At 40.7% G+C, this 20,603-nt stretch overlaps 1 protein-coding gene across 2 annotated transcripts in view; it reads left to right on the forward strand.

Annotated features, from left to right (window-relative positions):
• The first annotated feature begins 4,392 nt into the window (after positions 1–4,392).
• The window catches only part of NFATC3 (nuclear factor of activated T cells 3), a 73,222-nt gene continuing 57,011 nt past the window's right edge, over positions 4,393–20,603 (forward strand). For both annotated transcript variants that reach the window (XM_065640722.1, XM_065640723.1), the window contains exon 1: positions 4,393–4,733. In XM_065640722.1, the coding sequence (XP_065496794.1) occupies positions 4,634–4,733 (100 nt within the window). In that variant the 5' untranslated portion in view covers positions 4,393–4,633. The remainder of the gene's footprint in view (positions 4,734–20,603) is intronic.

A 20,603-nucleotide genomic window follows, 5' to 3' on the forward strand; every position in this document is an offset into this window, starting at 1 on the left:
GTATTCTTATGCCTTGAATTAGGACAACTCCTAATTTTCCTGCAAAACTTTCCAGTGCTGTGCTATCTGCTTTCGTTTTTGTTTTCCTTTTAATTCCCCAATGGCAGAAGTTTCACATTTCACCCAGGCATTGGTAATTAGCCAAGGAAATTATTAAAAATGCCAGATGTCACATATTAAATATAAATAACCTATGACCTTGTGTGCAGAATGCAAGCCCCTTTCCTATATGACTGCTGAATTTAACTTCCTTGAACATAGCCTCTATAGGGAAATAGTATTGTTCTCCTACATAACACCATTCTGCATGCTTAAAATATGGATGTGCCTTGTTAGCTGTAAGAGACATAAAGGCTGTGATAATTTTGTTTGTATGCCATTTGCAAGTGAGTTTAAGTGTGTAAAGATACATTCACACTGGTCAAAAATTTTCTCTTTTTGTACTTGTGCTTTTTTCAATAGTAGCTGTAAAAGACAAAACAATAGATATAGCCAAGGAACGCTATCTGCTGATTCCAGGAGTCTTCCTCTGTGCTTTTTCATCTGCCCTTTCTATGCCACACTGGTGTGTGTGGCTTCTAAACAGGTCCAGATTCAACCACAAATGGGAACAAGATCAAGCACACGAAATACAACTTTATGCTTTGTATTCTTAATTCGAGACTGTTTGGTTTATTGAATCATGCAGAACGAATGCCTGACCATGCTGCTTCCAAAGCCTGTTCTGGCTACAATTGCACAGCTGGGTCTGATTTGCTGCCATAGGAAGGGGGAGGAATCCCTGTTACTCCAAGACAAATACAAACCGGGGATGTGGCTGCAGATCCAGAATTCGTAGCTATCCAGCATAGGGTGATGTGTGGAAAATAAAACACAGCACAATGTAGCCCTCAGGTTTTTGGAGCTGAAAGTCACAGCACACCTAGAAAATAGCCCCAGTTTGGAAAGGATTCAAATACCACAGGAAGCGTGTTCCTTCCTTCTCAAGGCACGTGCAATAACTCCAGCTTCTGACCAGATCAAGGTGTATCCCCAGCTGGATGCAATAACACAGCCTAAAAGCCGCAAGGACAGAAACCACCTATGCATATTAAATAAATGAATAAATAAAAGTATCCTCCTCGTACCAAACCACAAGTGAAATGAAGTTGCCCTCATTGCTGCCACTGTTTCGTCTTTCAATCGCAAGCAAAAGCCAAATCAGCCATCCATGGCGTGGACCTCAAGCGCAGAGGTTGACATAAGTCCCTGGAAATTGATGTAAACCCACGTCAGTGGGTTTAGGGCTTCTGCCAACTCACTCTCAGTCACGGCCCAATTACTCTTTAACTGCATAGAAAGTGTTCAAAGGTGTTTTTCTTCTTACAAATTCAAGTGCAGAAAGATGCACATATGGTGAAGACAAGACAAAAAGAAGGATATTCCTGGCAAGAAATGGAAGTTCTGAACTCAAAGACAGATATATCTGATTTTGATGTAAAAAGTTTTATAAAGATTAGTGTAAATAACTATTAATTACTTACAATACCACCTTACCTTGAACATATTCTGTAAATTCTTATCTTGCTAGATAGATGGTCATCACATAACCACTTATCTATTTTGGGGTATATAGTCCTTTTCCCTTTTAATTGATAGCCGTAGGTAGGTCTAAAAGCACTGCTAAATGACCTGCATGTATCATAGTTTCCTGAATGAACACTGTCTCAAACAGGGGAGAAAAAAAAGTTTTAAGGGAAAGGAACAAGACAATAATATCCTGAAAGTGGCCAGACAGAAGAAGATGGCCCAAAATAAGGGCTTGCTGGGCACATTGTGGAATTTCTGAAAAAGAAGACTGAAATGCTGAAAGATTCTTTTTCTCTTGAAATTGATGAGGTGACTGCTGCTGCTACTTCTGACAGCAAAGGAATGGTGGACTTGGCAGTGTTAGGTTTATGGTTGGACTTGAGCTTAAAGGTCTTTTCAAACCTAAACGATTTTATGATTTTTAATTTAGCATACTCATTAGAAATATACTCCGAGCATCTGATCAAAGAACATGGATCAAAAACTTGTGTTCAAATTTCCCCCTGTGGAGAGAACAAGTTTGGTTGTGTTTTTCTCCAGGGACATGCATAATGGATAATCTACTGGTATAGCAGAACAGGAAACTGCTGTGGTTACTCCATGTGCTGTAATCTGACACAACAGTTATTTAACAATAAGACAAATTCTAATGTATCTGCTTTAAAATCGTGAAAGACTGCTCAAAAGCTTTCAGACAAAAATCAGCTGCTAAGAGCCATTTTATAGATAGTATATTTACTGAAATGTTCATCATAGACCTGTTTTCATTCAAGAATGCATGAGGGTTTTTCTTAGCTGTGGTTAATCCAATTACACGTTCTTTCCCAGCTTGTCTTGCTATGTGACCTTGGATTTAGAGGTAAAAAGAGGCTACAGGCCAACTGGGTGTGAGCTTCTTATAAAGGTTCGGGCTTCCTTCAGGAGAGGGAGTTGGCTGCCCTAAGGAGAGCATCGACCTTTAAGTGTTATAGGAACAGTAGCTGTAATTGCTCATGTATTTTCGGTAAAGAAACAGCCAGCAGTGCATAGGAAGTGACAACAAAAAGGAAGGTGCTTTAGAAGATTAAGATAAACATATGGCAACTTTGTATTCTGGGCACTAGAAGCAGTTTCCCATTTTCACTTGGGGAAACTTCTCCTCTCCCAAGTTCTACACAGTATTTTTTTTTTAATGTGATACTTTCTGTTTCTACTAGAATCACAAGGTCATAATGGAGCTTTTCATTTTGGCTTGTATTCTTCAGCACAAATTAGTGATCATCCTTACTCCTGCACAGATAGGTGGAATTAACTGAACTCTCTTAAAACCCCGCTGGACTGAGAATTTGGCACTGCAGCCAATTTCTCTTCAATTTAGCATTCTTTTCTCACTTTCATTCACAGGCTGCAAGGAGAACATCTAGATACAAATGCACGCATGGGATTATGATATGCCTGTTTGGATCCATCTAAGCAGCAAACAACACAAAAAACCCCTGTGCACAGAATCAATTTGAATTAGTCATTTATGAATTAAACAATATGATTAATAAGGTATTGGCAGATAAGCCTATAATTTCCACATGACCATAGAGTCATGACACGCTAACTCTAGCTCAGTTAATTTTTCAACTAAGTAATTAAACCTGGTGCTTTAATGTCTAAGAGATACAGCAATGGTATTTCTGGTTAATATGAGTTTCATAGTCCATAACATAAGTAAAACTATGTATCACATAAAGATCTATAAGCAAATGTGACTGGCTGCAAGTAGGAGTTTAATTCCCATCAATGCCCAGGTTTCAACACAAACCTAACATCTTCCTGTATCACATATGTTGACGATTAATCTTTTACTAACTCCACAGCACCCAGTGACAGTTACATTAAGGTGCTCTAGGACTTCTTAGACTGCAAATTCCAAACACGTCAGGCCAGTTATGGTTTCTACACTGCTGGGAACAGAAGTTCGTACTCTAAGAATAACTTAAATTCTACATTCTCTTTTGCCCTTTTATTTGCCTTTCAACCTTAATGCCAGGCAAACCAAGAAGTGAGGGAACATTGCTGTGCAGGCAGAGCGTTCCGAAATGCCTGTGCTGTTCCTAGTGACTGCTCAGCTCCCTTTGCTGATGGAATACGCTGCTAAACGGTATTTTAATTAGTCTCCTCACAGTTGCTTCATCTCCACTGTTTCCAAGGAGCCTGGAAGGTAAGTGGCTGACAGCTTAGGCTCCTGCAGCCAGCACTTGTTATCCAAGCCGCATTCCTCAGCTTACGCCAACCTACCTAATTACCCGAGTCGTTAATTAGTGCCAAGAACACCGCCTGTTTACACGCGATTTTTCAGAAGGCTGTGACGTGGAATCCGCACCCCCCGAAGGATTTCGCCGCTTTGCTCTCGCTCGCGGCCGCCCCGCCGCGCAGGACGGTTCGGAGCGGCAGCGGGCCCGGGCGCTGCCCGCCGGCGGGACGACACGTGGCACCTCACCCCGCGCGGCGGCCCCGCCCCTTTGTGCTCAGCTGGCCGCAGCGGATTGGCCGTCAGCTCCCGGCCGGCCAACCAACTACAACCCCCGGCAGGCCTCGCGGTTCGGGAGGGTCGGGTGGGGGGGGGGGAGTGGCGCGAGGCCAGCTCTCCGTGCCACGTGACGTGCCGCGAGGCGTCCCTCCTCCCTCGGCGGCATCTGCGCGGGTCACGAGGCGCCGCTGGTGTCGCCGACGTCACCGCGAGGGACCAACTGTGGGAAGCGCGGGGCGGGGCGGGGCGCCGGGGCGGGGGGGGCGCCGCCCGGGGGCTCGGCGGGCCGGGGGCGGGGCAGGCGCGGCGCGGAGCGGCCGCTCTCCCGCTCTGAGTGACAGAGGCGGCCGGGCACGGGAGCGCACGCTGGGGCTGGAGCTGCCGCTCGCGCTGCCGCCTCCCGCGCGCCCCCTCCTCTGCCCGCCCCCCCCCGCTCAGCGCGCGGCGCCATCCGCTGTTATGAGGCGGCCCTGAGGGGCGGCGGCGGCGGGGAGCGCAGCCGGCAGGAGCCCGGCGCGGCCCGGCAGGGCGACGGGGTCTCGCATCGCCTCGCCGGCCAAACCCATGACTACGGCAAACTGCGGCGCCACCGACGAGTTCGACTTCAGGCTGATCTTCGGGGAGGACGGGCAGCCCGGCCCCGGGCCGCCGCTGGGGCCTGCAGGTGCGCTCCTCCGCAGCCGGGTCGCGGCCGTTCCCCTCCCGCCGCGCCGGGCCGGGGGGGGTCGGCTTCCTGTTTTCCTCCGCGGAGGGCGAGGGCGGGGGGGGGCGCCGCCGCGGGAGGCGGGAGACCGGGGCGGGGGAAGCGGCGCCGTCCTCCTCCCTCAGCCCGCGGCCGCTTCACGGCGCCGCTCCCCTCGCTTGCCGGGGCTCTCCGGGCCTCTCGCCGCCGTTACAACTTTCTTTGGGAAAAAGAACCCAAGAAGTGGCGTCGTGCGGGAGGAGCCTCCCCGGGGGCGCTGCGGCTTTGCGGGGGGAGGCCCCGGCTCTTGCGGGGGCAGGGAGCGGTTTGGATCGGGTGGGCCTGACCCCTCCCTCCCCGGACCGGGGGCGGCCCCGCGTCCCGCGATCCCTTCGCAGCGGGGACCGGCCCGCGATCCCGTCGGCCGCCCCCGGGCTGGGGGTGGGCGGTCAGCGGGGGGGCCGGGGAGGTCCAGCGTGTCGCGGAATTGGGCAACAAAATATTAATGGGGCTGGACCTGTCTTGTTTGGGACTCTTGCGATGGAAAGTTTCAACCTCGCTATTCCCCGTATATAACGCAGCGGTTGCACCAGTCTGTTCTTAGAAACTTTGTGTACGTGCGTGTGTATCCGTGTGGATGGACGAAACACTGCGTGTTGAGATGTGATGGCTGTTTGGGTCCAAATGTACATACATACACGCATTTCAGAGTCCTTCCACTTTATCCTGTTTTATAGTATTGGAGCCTGAAAATCCCATTTTTTAAAAAACTCATGTTTCTTTAAACCGCAGAAAATAAAGAGCTGCCTGCAAATTGTGATGTGAGGAATCGATAAGCGCCAGCTGTGCAGTGTGTAGCTGCACCAGAGTTCGATGGCTGTGTGCTTTTTTTCTGACCTATTTGAAATAAGTATTAATTGGCAATGTGCTGTTTTAAGTCTAATTGGTTAGACGATAAGATAGCTCTGAAACATGATTGTATCCAGGGTAAATGATGCAGCCATGTTGTTTTGTTCTCTGACTCTGCTGCCTGCATAAATTGATTAGAAAAAACCCCTGTTAGATACAGTCTGTGTAAAATCCCGTGTGAACGGTTGGGGTTAATTCTTTACAAAATCTCCGACTTTCTTGATGCTAAGATTGAGTTTACAAATTCCTTCAGATAAGGGGAGATTTTCTTGCTTGTTTTCCAACTTAGTGGAATAGCAGATGGTGCTTTTGGGAAGGGGGCCTGAGTTCTTCTAGCTAAATAAATGCATTACCATATGAAAACAATGGGCAATGTTAATAAATTACAACAAAAATAATTATGACATCCCTATTTCTATTCTTTTCACATAAAACTGGTAGTCTAAACTATGCTTCTTTGTCAATGATAGATGAGAATGAGAAATGAAGTTGCTCAGAGAACCGGAAATATTAGTGGTACTCAGTTAACTTTTATAATATTTGTATTTTGGTATCATTCCTTAACTCTGAATATAGAGGATTTTCCACGCTTGATAAGTTGAAACTATTTTTAAGGTAAATTTGAAAATGCGGTATTCAGACCGCGAACTAATTTGTTTGCTGTAACTTTCAGTAGGAAATCCTGCATCTGCATCCATAACTCAGTAATTTCACTGTTTTGTGGAATACTGGAGATGATCTCGCCTGCTGTGCACAGATGTGGCCTTCAGGGGGTTAGAATAGGTCTCTGCCTTCAAGTATTGTATTAAAAGGATTGCCAGAGTTTAGCCCTTGATTCTCCTCATGTATTTTACATACAAAGAACTAGATTTCATGCATTTTTCCCTCCTCCCTCTTCCAGATATTAATTAATGCACAAAAGTTCTTAGATCTCCCTAAAGCAAATATTTAATAATCCCCTATCATTTGCTTCAATTAAATTGTCAGTTGTGCCCCAAACATAAGGTTGTGGGGTTTTTTTTCATTTTGTTTTTGTTTTTTCTAATACATGCTAACAGCAAAACGTGTAGATCACTGGACAAGTTCCTTAATTTGAAATAAATAATATTGAAGTTATTAAGTCTTCCGTGATCATGGAGAACACTTGAAAACATGTTCTCAAGCTTCATGCTGTATCTCTCTAGAAGTTCGGGATTAGCATACTTGTGAAAGACGTGTTTAGTACTAAGTTCTTGTGTAAATAACAGAAAACTACGTTAATGCTTTCTTTTATGCTGTGACTACTGTAGTGTTGTGAGGATTTTATTATAAGGGTATATGTATTTTCTTTTTAACTGTATTTTTAATCAAAAGCAAGAAAAGGTGAGCTATTCTTCAATTTCATTTAATATACTTTTGATTTCTGAACTACTGCAAAAATGCTAGTCCCAGGCAGTAGATTACCCCTTTAGTGACATTAAAAGGACAATAAGAGAAATTAAATGAAACGGGATTCCGAGTTGTTATGGAGAACAATTTCAGTGGTTTGCAGAATAGTAGAACTAGCATACCTAGTTTTGTGCTAGGGGACAGGAATTGAGACTGATGTTCTGCAGTAGTGCTTGTGTGCTTGATCTGAACATGGTCATTCCTGCTGGAGAGGGGAATGTATGCAAGATGGTTTAAAGAGACTTGAAAGTCTGTAGTCTAATACTGCAATGTTTGCAGCATACTTCACTTGAAATTAAAGGGGTGGCCTATTTCATACAGTTCGTGAACTGAAATAAAAATTTACTCAGGTGGTTGCTAAATAAGAGGTGGTCAAAAGCTCTTTGGGTACTTTTAAGTGGAAATTAGGTACTAAGAACCTTCTGCAAAATCTTGCTCTCTTTTTCTCTGACAGTTTAGTGTCCTTGTCCCAAAGAAAGAAATTATCACTTTCATTTTGTAGAGTTCAACACTGAAAATAGGTGCTGCAGTTCTAGGTACCAATAAGCTTCGTATTTTTCTGACAAAATAATTCCGGCTTCCAGTGACCAAAGGTAATGCTATAGAGCACTCCGAAGTGAACCAAATCTCTTTGGTGTACTCTTTCTTGCGAACTGGATTGGTTAGTTGCAATAGCATCTGATTGCATCTTGCCACCTTATATCTGTTGCATTTGAAATGCCTAAGTAGGCATTTGAATTACAGTGTCATCCAGGTCCTGTGCAGTCTACTGAAATAGGTTGTCATGGAACTGACTTTGCCAGTTAATGTGTTTGAGGTGCCACCATGTTTGGTCTTTTCAATGAAGAGGTTTTGAGGTGTAATATGTGACAAATAATTGAATTTAACTATAATACTTTCCTAATGATATCCCCATTCTCTTCACCACCCCTGACACCCCACTCCCCCTCTCCCCCAGTTTTGCAATACTATTCAGTGTAATTTTGGGAAGTTTGCCTAGAATCTATTAAGCATTAAGAAAATAAACTGTATTAAGGTCTTAGTACTACTGTTAAAAACTGCTGAGGATGTGGTGTTCTGTTTTAATGTCAAACTTTGCAAAAGAGGAGCAAATACAAGTTGCTATGATTGTTTCTTTACGCGAATTTTTATTTTAAGGGTTCATCTTCTGTTTTAAAGAGTGAGTTTTTACAAGGTAGGGACCTTTAAAGAACTTGGGGTATGTAGTACTAAGCTGAGAATTCAGGATCCTGTAAGGTTCTGTAACATCCAAAATAGTTTCATGTTGCTATGTGAAGTGGGGAGTGACTAAAATTAGAGGCTGCAAACTGTTCAATATCCAGAAAATGAATTATTTAATTAATTAGGAAATTCTGACAGATGAGTTACTGGTACTACTGTTTAGAATCCTGTCTGAAATATACCTCATATTTCTGATGAGCTCCTCTGAGAATGAAAGACGGGTTAAGGTTTTATTACCCAGTAAAACAGACTAATGTGTTGAATTTCACCCTAATATCCACCTTTTGTTCTTGGGTTATGAAGCAGAGGAGGAGAAATTCTTATCTAGAATCACAGAATGTCTTGAGTTGGAAGGACCCACAAGGCTCATTGAGTCCAACTCCTGTCCCTGCACAGGAGAACCCCACAGTTCACACCATGTATCTGAGGACGTTGTCCAGTCTCTTCTTGAACACTGTCAGGCTTGGGGCTGTGACACCTTCCTGGGGAGCCTGTTCCAGAGTCCAGCACCCTCTGGGTGAAGAACCTTTTCTTCATGTCTAACCTGACCCTTCCCTGGCACATCTTCCTGCCATTCCCTCGGGGTCTGTCATTGGTCACCAAAGAGTTCGACGCCTGCCCTTCCTCCTCCCCTTGTGAGGGAGCTGTAGATCTTTCAATACAAGTAAATCATCTCTCATTGATTTTATTTGTTTTCCCAAATTATGAGTGTTTTAAAAGCACCAATAAAAGTACTCTCCTTGGACTTTTGGTTCATAATATCTGTTTTATTTTCTTCGAAATGATAATATGAAACAAGCTGAAAAGAGGATCTCTATATTTCCTGTGATTTAATATTTGGTTAAGTAATACTATTTAGTAATCTTGTTACAGATTAATCTCACAATCTCTCATACTTTTCTCCTGAAAAGTACGGTATGAAAAGTAGGAAAAATATCCCAGTTCTGTGATGAATTTAGTGACAATTCAAAACATCTTTGCGAGCTGGAGCCTCGCTCTGGATAAGGATGGTATATCTGGATTTGGATCTTTAGTTTGTTTGAAAACTTCTATATTCTTTTTCTCCTTTGAGGTTTTTGCATCTAGCTTAGAGCTATTAGCTTATTGGTTTGAGGCTGTTACTGAATATGAAGACTGAAATACGCATTTCACCATTGTGACTGTCAAAGTAATACCTCATCTTTTCTTTTGACGGTTTCCATGTCTGACCTTCTTTGTGTATGAGTATCTGTGAGCTGCTTGCGCTGCACGGCAGTTACCTCCTGCCCATGTGTTAAGTGCTCTGAAGTGATGACAGGTGCTGAATTTTCCCTCACTAGCTAGACAGAGTTCTCCATAGCAAAAACTGGCACCATGTACATGTCATTTAATTTAGCTATGTAGTAAAAGTCGTAAACCCAATGATTTGTAGTGAAACATCATCACAACACTAGACTTTATACCTTTGCCTTGATCATTAGTATGTAAAGTATTCTTCTTCACTTCTTAAATGTGTATTCATGACAGGTGTTGCTGTCAGGGATTGCTGGTAGGGAGTAGAAAACAGCCTAAGCTGTTTACCGAAGTTTGCAATGTGCTTGAACTTTTTGTTCTTTTCCCTAAGATGGTGATTAAGGTAAACAATACTAAGAAAGTCAAGTTATTGTAGGAAAGAGAGTAGTGTCATAATTAGACTGAATGGAAAATTAAGGGCTGGATGCTGGCAAAAATCGTGAACTCGATGTGTGAGCTGACTGAGGGTTGTTCTTGGTGAAATTCATTTTTGTGATCACATACTTCTGATCCAGAACTGCTATGAATGATGCTTTCCTTAGCTGAGTAAAAGAAGCTTGCAAGATGTGACCTTCTGAAGTCTTCTTAAGAGACCATCTTGCCCACTTGTGTGATTCACCTGAAGTTTTACTCCTTTTTAAAGTCATTTTATTCTGTTTAGATTGGGTTGCCTGTATAAATTTTGAGGAGAGAAAGTCTTTGCACAGGATGGTAACTCTGTGGTTAATATGTATAATTTGAGTCATCCATGTAAATACAGCTGTCTGTGTTGGTCTGTAAACGTCTGCTAAACAAGAGTGCTCATGTGAATTAAGGCTAGGATCAACTGGTGCAACTTTGAGAAAGGAATGAATGGGCAAGTTGCTTGAGTCAGTTTCTTTTGTTTATCCCCTTGACATAAATGATACTTTTTAACAGAACTGTTTATTTATTAGATATTGAATATTAAATGTATTGTGATAAGAACTGCCACTTGAGGGAAATTTAGTTGCTGTAATTGTATTTTACAAGCTAGTGGATGCTGGTATCTGTGCATGTATAGGACTGACACGCAAGGACACAATGCAAATCAGTCATAGGCTGTGGTTATATAATCTGCTGATGGAGAGGAGGAGGGAAAACCAAACAGCTGCATCTGACCAAAAATAGAGGGTCTGTGACAAGAACCTCGTGACTTCAAGATAACTTTGAGAGATTCTGAGGAAGAACCTAAGGAAAATGTCTATTAAAGTCAAATCTGTTATCAATGGAGTTAAGAGTTGCCTGGCCACTAAGACTAACAGATTCAGATGGTAATCCTGGGAAGCTGAGACATTTGAATATCTTGTGTTTTTTTCCCAGTCTGCTGGCAAAGTGAAGCCTTGCCTATTTGGATAAAGCTTGACCAGGACAAGACCATTTGGGAAAATAGCATACTCTGTTGTGCGCTGTTGAGAGGCAGTTGTAGTTGCACCTGATCTAATTTCATGACTTCTGTAGTTTGACATGTGTTTTTTGGATCAGTACATGATGCATTGAGGATCATTATGTAGTGAGTCACTCTGTAGTGCAAGGTTTTGAAAAAGATCCCTAGTTTGACAAAACGTTCCTTATTTTGTGTGTGAATTCATAGTCGCACCTCACCCTCTGCCCCCTTCCCTCTGAGTTATGGATCCAGTGCAAATGAAAACAAATCCTGTGAGCTGGGATGTGGGAGACGGGCATGGTACAAAAGCATTTGTGCTAATGCTTTTATCTTAAATATTTCTGAAAATTAGAAATAAGCTCTTTCTTCAAAGTAAAAAGTAGCCCTCTGCTTAAAGCATGATGGTCTCCTTGCTTTTGTTTGTGTTGTACAACTGCAGGCAGCTTATCACATCCCACCTGAAGAGTAGCCAGATAAGTAATGTTGCTGTGAATGAGTGAGAAATGAGAGTAGATTGGGCCTGGGTCAATAGTAAGCAGCAGTTTGGCTGTTCACAGCAATAACGTAAATATGGGAGTTGTTGCCTAAAGCTGCCCCAGTGGGCCAGGGAAGTACGTGGAGCAGGCTTGGCAGTAAGCCCAGCCTGTAAACCAACATCCAGGTCCTTGCATTTGTCCAGGCATGCCATGTGGGGCTCAAATGACGGTGGAATTTAAGATGAGTGAAGTGATCGGTAAGGCTAAGTAAAATTACAAGGCAGGAGTAAGCTTATTAACAAGCCAACATTTTCTTCCACCTTTAGTACGTCCATCTGTGAGTATTCTTGTAAAATAGTGGCAAAATAGAACATAAAAAAAAATAATTGTGGAGCTGTTCAGAGTCATTTGGGGAGATCAGTTCAAATCTGAAGAACTGCAGCACTGGGGGATAAGCAGGCTTTGGGGCTGTGTTGTGGCCTGCACATCTCGGGAGTTAACTGGACAGCTGAATTAAATCATTTAGGTGACTCTTCTGTTTAAATGTCTCTGTGGCATTGGATGCTTATGGTTACTTTTCAGACAAAGCACGATAGGTGTGACGGAAGAGAAGATGCTTTTGTTAATTTTCTTTGGGAGGCCCAGTCCTCATTTTTATGTACCTGGGGAAAGGAGAGAAAAATCAGTTTTCTGGGGATCTGACTACAAACATACAATCTTTCAGCAATAAATTCATGAAAATAGACCTCTGAGTTTGGTTTGGGTTGTGTTGCGGTTTTGGGCTCCTTTTAAACTTCATTTGAGGCTGCATAAAAGGCATTTGTAGGTAGAAATATGAACAGGTACTTGCAGCTAGTTTCTTACTCCCAGAAATGTAGAATCATATTATTCATATTAATATTTCAATTGATAGCAATTGCTCCTTTAAAAAATAGCTTCTGAGAATGCATTTTGAATATTAGTCATCACTTCTAACAATGAGAAATATTTTTAATATAGCAAAATTGCTGGATGGAGTTTGGGTTTTCTGTTTGTTTTTTAAAAGGTTGGTGGAGAGAGTTATTTTTAAAATATTGTACATATTCCTCTTCGGACTTACTCTTAGATCCTTTCAAACTGAGATCTTTTCATTTTCTTATGTATGAGGTTATTCAAGATTGCAAGAGGCAAATAACTTTGAATTCACTGCTTAATGAGAATCTTCATGTTTTAGTGGCTTTTTTTTTTTTTTTTTTTTAGGAACAAATGCTGTGAAAAATGTTTATTTAATCACAGATTTTTTTGCATGGTTTTTGTGAACAGAAAAAATGGAAAGACCACTTAAACATAAATTCAGCGATAAGCAGCATTTGTACTCTGCTGCAGACGGAATAGGATTATGATTAATTGTAGCTGGGACAGGGCACAAACTGCTACCTTCCAACTAAACGTGTTTCACAGAGTCACCCTTTGTATCTTCATACGCAAAATGAAAACATACTCTAAAAAAAGAATGAGGAGCTTGGTAACACATTCAGGGTGCATTTATTAACCATTAGTGACAATGATTCACTGCTTTTGATGGCTGCATAATGGACTGTAATAGCGTCCACAATGATTTATGGCTACTCATGTGTATCTTAGATGCTTTCTAGTAGTTGTTCCCTAAATAAAGAACACGAAGGAGACAAGGAGATGGAGTAACTGTATGATTACAAAAGGCTTTAACAGTGTCATTTGGGATAACTGTACTCAAGTGACAAGGCCACAAGAGAACGTGTGGTTTAATCCAAATAACCACTAAGAAAATCTGTCAACATTTTGTATTTTGCGTAGCTGCTTTTAGATTGTCAGAGTCTCTGTATTTCATTATTGTAATTTGTCAAATTTAGGCTTTTGAGAGAAAATGCTACTGTCTTTCAAATTGCTTAGCTTTTTCGGTTAGGGGCAGGAGGTTAGGCTGCTTAGGTACAGTGTGTGGTGAAACCTGCGTTCCTGCTGGAATAAATGCAAGCTATTTAGGGCTCTGTAAAGAGATGCAAAGTTTCAGGGCTTGCATGTGGCACAGTCATGAGGCATGCTAATATGGTCTCCCTTGTATTTGGGGATCGTTCTGAAGGTTGCTGAAAAAATGGTGTTTGTGCTCAGCTTCAGCCTCCCCTTTCTCATTTGGCTGTTTAAGTCCTCTTTCTGCCTGTTACGCTTACCGTGCCAATCTTAGCAAAGTGAATTCAAGGTGTTTCTCGTTCTACGTTCATGTGAGCAGCTGGGAGAACAGGAAAGTTTCAGATTATCATTCTGGCTCTTTTTAGTCCTTTGATGTACAGAGCCTGTGAGTTCCGTGCACCAGCATATTAAAGCTGTATTCTAAAATATATAGGTGAAAAGCTGTAATATTAATGATTTGAATTACTGATTTAACTATATGGTAAAATTGCCTGCTGTGGAATGGTTTGCTGCCTGTCATGCTGTAGGACAGCTGCAGAAGTACAGTGTAATTTTTCTGAAACGTGAGGAGTTCCCAAACTCGTTTGTTCAGGTACTATCAATCCCAGTTTTCAGCCTCTCTGTCACTCTGTTTGATAAACAGAAAGAGGCATGCCCCATTTCGGTCTTCCCTCCTCTCACTGTGTAACCTCTCCCCACACAAACTTCTTGCCTTGGCTTATTGCATTCCTTTTCTACCAATTTTCGGAAAGACCCTAGCCTATGTCATCATACTCTCCTATAAAGTAAATTTCCCTGTTTCTCATCTGTCTTATTTGTTTGCAATGGCCCTACTTACACATTCTGATCTTGGAAACTTGTCTTCTGCTCAGTGCTTGGTTCAGGACTGGAGCAGACTGTTAAGCCGGACGTTATAAAGTAGCACGTTGCTATCAGCAAGCGCATTGGTGTTAGAAGTTGATACGTAGTGGTAAAGTCATCCATGTAGGTAGTTAGGTGAGGATATCAGTTTAGACGTACAGCATAAACCAGAACTTTGAATAACTGGAGCGTCGTTTATGCAGTCTGTTAGTTTTGCCCCAACAGAAAAAGAGTTACGTTGTGGATGATAAATTGGCCTGCAATACCAAGAATTTAGACAAACCTTCGGCTGGCATCTACAGCACACAATTGCCTTATCCTCTTCAATCAGTATTTGCCTGATGTCCTCACTTATCTTTACGACCAGTCTTCTTCCTGTGGGTCAGGCACAACACCCCAGTTCTGGAGTGCTCAGTCTTCTCTCAGTTCCCATGTCTACACATACCAGATGCTCTGGGATTGCAGGGCTGCCATCATTTCACAAATTCTAACAGCCAGTCATATCAAATAATAATGTACCTCATCTTCAGAGCAGCAGTGACAAATAGGCTGTTAATACTATGTGTTAGTAACTACTGCACAGATGTATTTTGTCATTTTAAGAATCTCTCCAAAGGCCACAGTGTATTTTTTTTTTGTATCTCTGAGCTACTGGGTCATGTTAAGCTGACTTTCCATCAAACACTGAATGGCAAATGAGGCTTCATCAAACTGGAGAGCAAGAGCTTCCGCTTTGTCTACAAGGGTATTATGCAGTAAAGTGGTCTTGAATGACATACCACAGAGAAAAAAAGGAAGCAGAGAGGAGCCCATAAAACTTTGATTTTTTTTTTCTTTTAAAGCAAAAGTAAATATTTTTTCTTTTTTTAACCTGTTATGAGTATTAATGGATAATCCTTAAATATTAAACCACAAGCTCTATAAAGTTTTCATTTAAAGACATGCTTCATAAACAACCAAAAATACCACGAGGGCTGGAGAGGGCACAGGTGTAACCACTGCCCAGCACGTCCGGTTGCTATTTTCTGTTCTTGTAACTGAACTTAGAATGACTAATTCTTGTTGAACCTTACAGTTACAAGCTGGATTCTTTACTGCTTTGTGCATCACTTTTTTTTATCAACGTATCTCAAAGCACTCCGCTATGAAAGATCAGAAGAACTTGTGTTGGTGTTTTTTAGGAAAAAAAAAAAAAAAAAGGAAAAAAGCTTCCTCAATTAAGATTAACTCCATTTGCTGCAACAGAAGTACATCATTTGCTGAAACGTACTTATGGCTTAAGCAGATGCATTTGATTTTCATGTTTATTTAGTCTGTTTTTTTCTTACACATCGAATAAAATTTCATTACTGTTATTTGCCTATTTGGAACTTAATTCTGTTACTTCAGGGTGAGGGTCGATGTATGCTAAGAGAGCCATTCTAGTTTAAACAGGCTATGGCCTAAGGTTTTAGTTGCATGTTATGTTTTCATTTGGTAGTGAAACACCTGCAGTTCCTGTCCTGGGTGCTCCTTTCTCCCCATGTCCTAAAACTTGCTATCCTGTCAGTTGTAGATATGCGGGTGTTTATGTTAGCGCACTGCAAATCTGATTGCCAAAATCATCTGGGTTAAAAATACCTCTCTTCTCATTTCCCCTCCCACTTTGTGTGCGAATGTGTGTGGGAGGGTAGTTGCTGCTGAAAAAAACATAATGTGTAGTTACGCCCTGAGAGCCAGTATGTTCTTATTTTATTCAGTGTCAGTTGTAAACATCTGATGTGCTGTGTTATTCTCATGCTTAAACTAGTACAGCTTTATTATTCGTCTGCATTTCTACTGAGAAGAATTAATTCTCATCCAGACTAGAATTTGGAATAGACTCACTGATGACCTCCCACTATTGAGAAAATGAGTGAAATTATGATGGGCACGACAGGGCTGCCTCTAGTGTACATGATTGATGGAAGTAAAATTTACTTTTATCCTTTTTGAGTAATCTCACCATGAAACAGAGCACAAAATCATTGAACAGGGAGAACTCCTTCATAAAATGACAATTGTTATAAATCATCCTCTTCTGAAAGCTTAAACTTGCACTACTGTTTCGTGTGTTGCTAAACTTGGTCTACAAGGATGTGTCTTCCTCCTGCTCCACCTTGCTATCTTAATTGTTTTCACAATGTATATGATTTTATTACCATATTTGGTGGCTTACTAATATGTTATACTCCTTATAAACTAAAGCATTGCTGTGTTTTTTAGGTTTTTTTTTCAGTTGTGTTTTTAAGTTGCCCACTACAACTGATGTTTAAGCTTGTAGGAAATATCTCTGGAGAACTTATAGCTTGCAATGGAAAACTAAAGTTAAAATATCCAATAATAGAACTTTAGTGTGGTAGTGTACCAACAAGAACTCTGGTTTTTTAAGTGTACTAAAGGAAAACCATGACTATTCATTATTTTGGGGTTCTTTGTGAAGATTCTCTTCTTTCATCCCAAGAGGTATATGAACTGCTGCAAATAAGTAGGATAATGAAATTTTAAAATGGAGCTGCATATGCTTTTTGTTCTCATTTGCAGATATTTCCGTGACATTCTTTGTAATACCATCATGTTCAGAAAGAAATGATGGTAACTGCCATGACAGCACTGAAAAACAGAAGAGGCTGTCATTCTTTTTAAACTCTGGGAGTGGAGACATTATATGACTCGCCTTAGAACACACATGATGTCTGTGGCAATGCTCAAGTCTTTCCTCAAGCTATTTAAAGGACTTGATTACTGATCCTGTTTTTGCAGTAGTATTTTTGTAAGACCTAGGTCCTGTTGCACCATCTTAGTACCTTGTAACAACTGCTGTTATCTGGACCTGTTTGTTTATGGGCTTACAAACCTAAAATAATAAAGAGATTTGAATAACTTTGGCACAGGGCTTACGTTCAGACATTTGATAGGAATTGACCTTCCTTCTGTGGAGAAATCTGTCTTGCTGTGCAGCTGTACAAGTGCACGTGCCAGTACACCACTGAGGAGTGAACAACTGGTGGGCAAGCAGTCTGATACAGCAAATAGCAAGCAAAATGTACTCTAGGAGCAGTTGTTCTGGATATTATTTAATTATATTTTCCAGTTACACAGCTTATGTTGAAGTGTAGTTAGCAGCTTAGTAAGGGATGAGCCAGCGTTGTTTTAATACTGAACAGGAGCTTCTGTAAACTTGTCTGTTTCCAGACAGTAGCAAATGTACATTCAAGACAACAGATCTTCTGGTTCTCTTTGATAAAGGATGACACAGACGCCTGATGTAAGATTGCAATGGAAGTCTGTAGCTTTATATAGCTTATATACACTATATAGGGCATCTGGTAACTTCTGTGATCCCTCAGTAATAAACCTGATCTCAGAGCAGAGTGGGGAAGAAGGCTTCACTATATTTCTAAAGACTCGGTGGCTTTTCCATGCATGGTAGTGTTAGAAGTCTTAAAAGTTAAAGCTGAGTTTCTTTCTGTGCTAGCTATCCAGAAAACCTCCTTCATTGAGCGGGAAACAAAAGTTGTTTGACGTGGGTTTGCCCTTAGCAAACATTGACTTCTTGTTTTGTTTCCCTGTCTCCTTTTAAATGCTTACTGGAACAAATAAACTATTAATACTACTTCTAAAACTGAAGTTAAACTTATTGGACCATAATTCTTCACTGCTTTTTAACCTTTTATTTAGTCCAGTTTTCTTTACTCTGTATTGCTCTTAACTTTGTTAGCAATTTACTCAGTTGACTTTACTAAAGAAAAGCATTTAACACACCTGCCTTTTCAGGGTCATGGCAGCTTTTGATGTGAATGGCACTGGTTCTCTTGGTCTTTGTACTTTGCGGTGTCTATCCTGTCTAGCATCTTGCCTCCATGTGCTTGTGGTAGTTTTTATGCTCTGCTTTAGTAATCTGACCTAGTTTATGTTTCTTGAATGCTTCTTTCTTATCTTTTTCTGGACAGAGAATGCCTCATGACCTGGCCAATTTCACTTCTTTACTTTCTTTTCTCCACCAATAGGATTGTTTGGGTATAATATCTATTCTACTAAGTAACCAGATTTCCGTAAGTCCATTTTTTGCCTTGGATTTTTTTGCCTTGGGCTTCTCCATAACTTTTTCCCTTGCACTTGCCTGTTGTAAGACTTCCCTGAGTTTGTTTACTCTGCTTTCTCGAAGCCCTGTGTTGGACCCATCTTAAGGGTTGTTAGCTGGTTGTCTGTCTGTCTTTCTTTCCATTTATTTCACACAAATTACGTTCATCTTCGTATGTTCACTGGTTCCTTCAAATTGATTAGAGGGCTCTTCCAGATTGGATTTTCTCCGAATGTCCTTAATAGGACAAAAATAATTGTTAGTAAATAGTCCAGTAGAATTAATTACACGATTTGTAAAGACCTTGGTAGTTAGCGTTGTCCTTTTTTTAAGCAACTAATGGTTGATTTTAACACAGGACTATAAGGGGGAGAGTTTGCATTTGCAAACTAAAATCTACCTGTTTATTGATCATGTCTGAAAGTGGTTTGGGTGATTTAGACTTCAAAGTATATTGTTTCCGTGGTCTTAAGCAGGCTTTGGGGACTTGGTGTTCATTACATATATAGTTCTTACTCTAGGTTTCTAGCTTCCTGTTTTTTGAGTGTGTGCGTGTATGCTGCTGGGAAGGGGTAATGGGAGAGCACGGTGCCAAACTCATTACAAGTTGTTTATTGTGGAGAGGGACCAAAGAAGCCTGAGTCAGAGCAGTGTTCTCCTGCCTTCTGCAGTTCTTCCCAGCTGGTGTTGATAATCCTGTGCTAGTCTGATCTCTCCACCTCTGCTCCATTCAACTTAAATTCTGAATGTACCTCTGCTTTTTGTAAATCTCAGGTACATTGGAATTGGACAAATTGTCTTAAATATTTTAAGATTTCTTGATTATTGCTGCAAGAGAAATAAGGCTGTTTGCAACGTTGAGAGTTTTAACACACTTGTGCTGCTACTGTTCCTAAAGCCATTAATGACGTTAAATGGTTACACATAGGACTTGAATGCTTCTAAATGTTGTTTTCCTATAACGTTTTTATTATTTCAAAATTTCTGTACCTATAAGTGTTTTATTTTTGAGTTTTGAGTAGCTGGATAAGTACTTTTATTAGAATTGCTTTTTTCCTCCCTTGACTTACGCTTCTAATACCAAGTTAGGAAACAAGGATGTCTGTGATCTTGCACATGAATATACCAATAGATATGGAAAACCCGTAACTAACTACTGTCTGCATTTCATGTCTTGTGATGGGAAACAGCAAAAAGAAAGACTCCCAACTGAAGTTTTAAAAAATGTTTGTTGTCCTAGTGAAAGGATAGGGAAATGCAGTTTTGATAGTGTTTGACATAGTGAGCTTGTGTTAATTATTTGTATTTTCTGTTAATTATTTGTGGTCTTAACATACATAATTGAAGTTAATTATATTATTATATAATATGTATAATTGTTATATATGACTATATGTAATATACATAAAATCACACTACTTATAAAACTACATAGTACTAGTCTTAAATGTAATTTTGTGCCTCCTTTCATAGGTAGATTACTAATAGAGCTGCTCCCTGCCCATCAACCTTCAGCCTTTTTTTTTTTTTTAAAGTCGGGGGAACACAGTCCATCCCTTGGTAACAGTATGCTTTCCCCCCGGTCTAAAACGCTTCCTTGTTGCTCTGAGGAGATGCTGTTTGGTTTTGTTTCTGTTTTAGTTCATTTTAAGCTGATTACTGTTAGTGAAACTGATAATAGAATCACTTCATTAACATATACATTTTTTGTCATAGAAAGGCCTAAAATACATGGCCTCCTGTCTGGATATTATATCTGGTTGTGAGAAAGACTAGATTTATTTTAAAATAAGTATTAATATTCTACTGATACTCAAGACAAAAAGCATTAAAAAAAAAAAAAAAAAAAGAGCCAATCCCCAAAGACACAATTAATGTCATCCAGTCTGGATTTATGGAAAATAATTGTATGAACGTGGTGTCTCATCATCACATTTAACACAGGAGCATTTTAGTTTGCAGAAACATTTATGCTTCTGCATAATACTCCCCTACTATTGAAAAAATACTTAAAACCAAAAACAAACAAACAAAAACCACCCAAAGCACTAGAAAGTGTATAATTTTAATTATTATTTTAAGTATTGGTGATGGGTCAAAAGCTTTCGAAGTGATTCAGCATTAAAACAAATTACTCAGGTTGTAGAGACAATATTGTTAACAGATTTTGAGACTAATTTCAGTGACTAGTGGGGATGGTCCAAGTACATTTGATTTCATCTGCTAGGAGA

The sequence above is a fragment of the Caloenas nicobarica genome, chromosome 9 (assembly GCF_036013445.1).
Source record: "Caloenas nicobarica isolate bCalNic1 chromosome 9, bCalNic1.hap1, whole genome shotgun sequence".
Taxonomy (NCBI): Eukaryota; Metazoa; Chordata; class Aves; order Columbiformes; family Columbidae; genus Caloenas; species Caloenas nicobarica.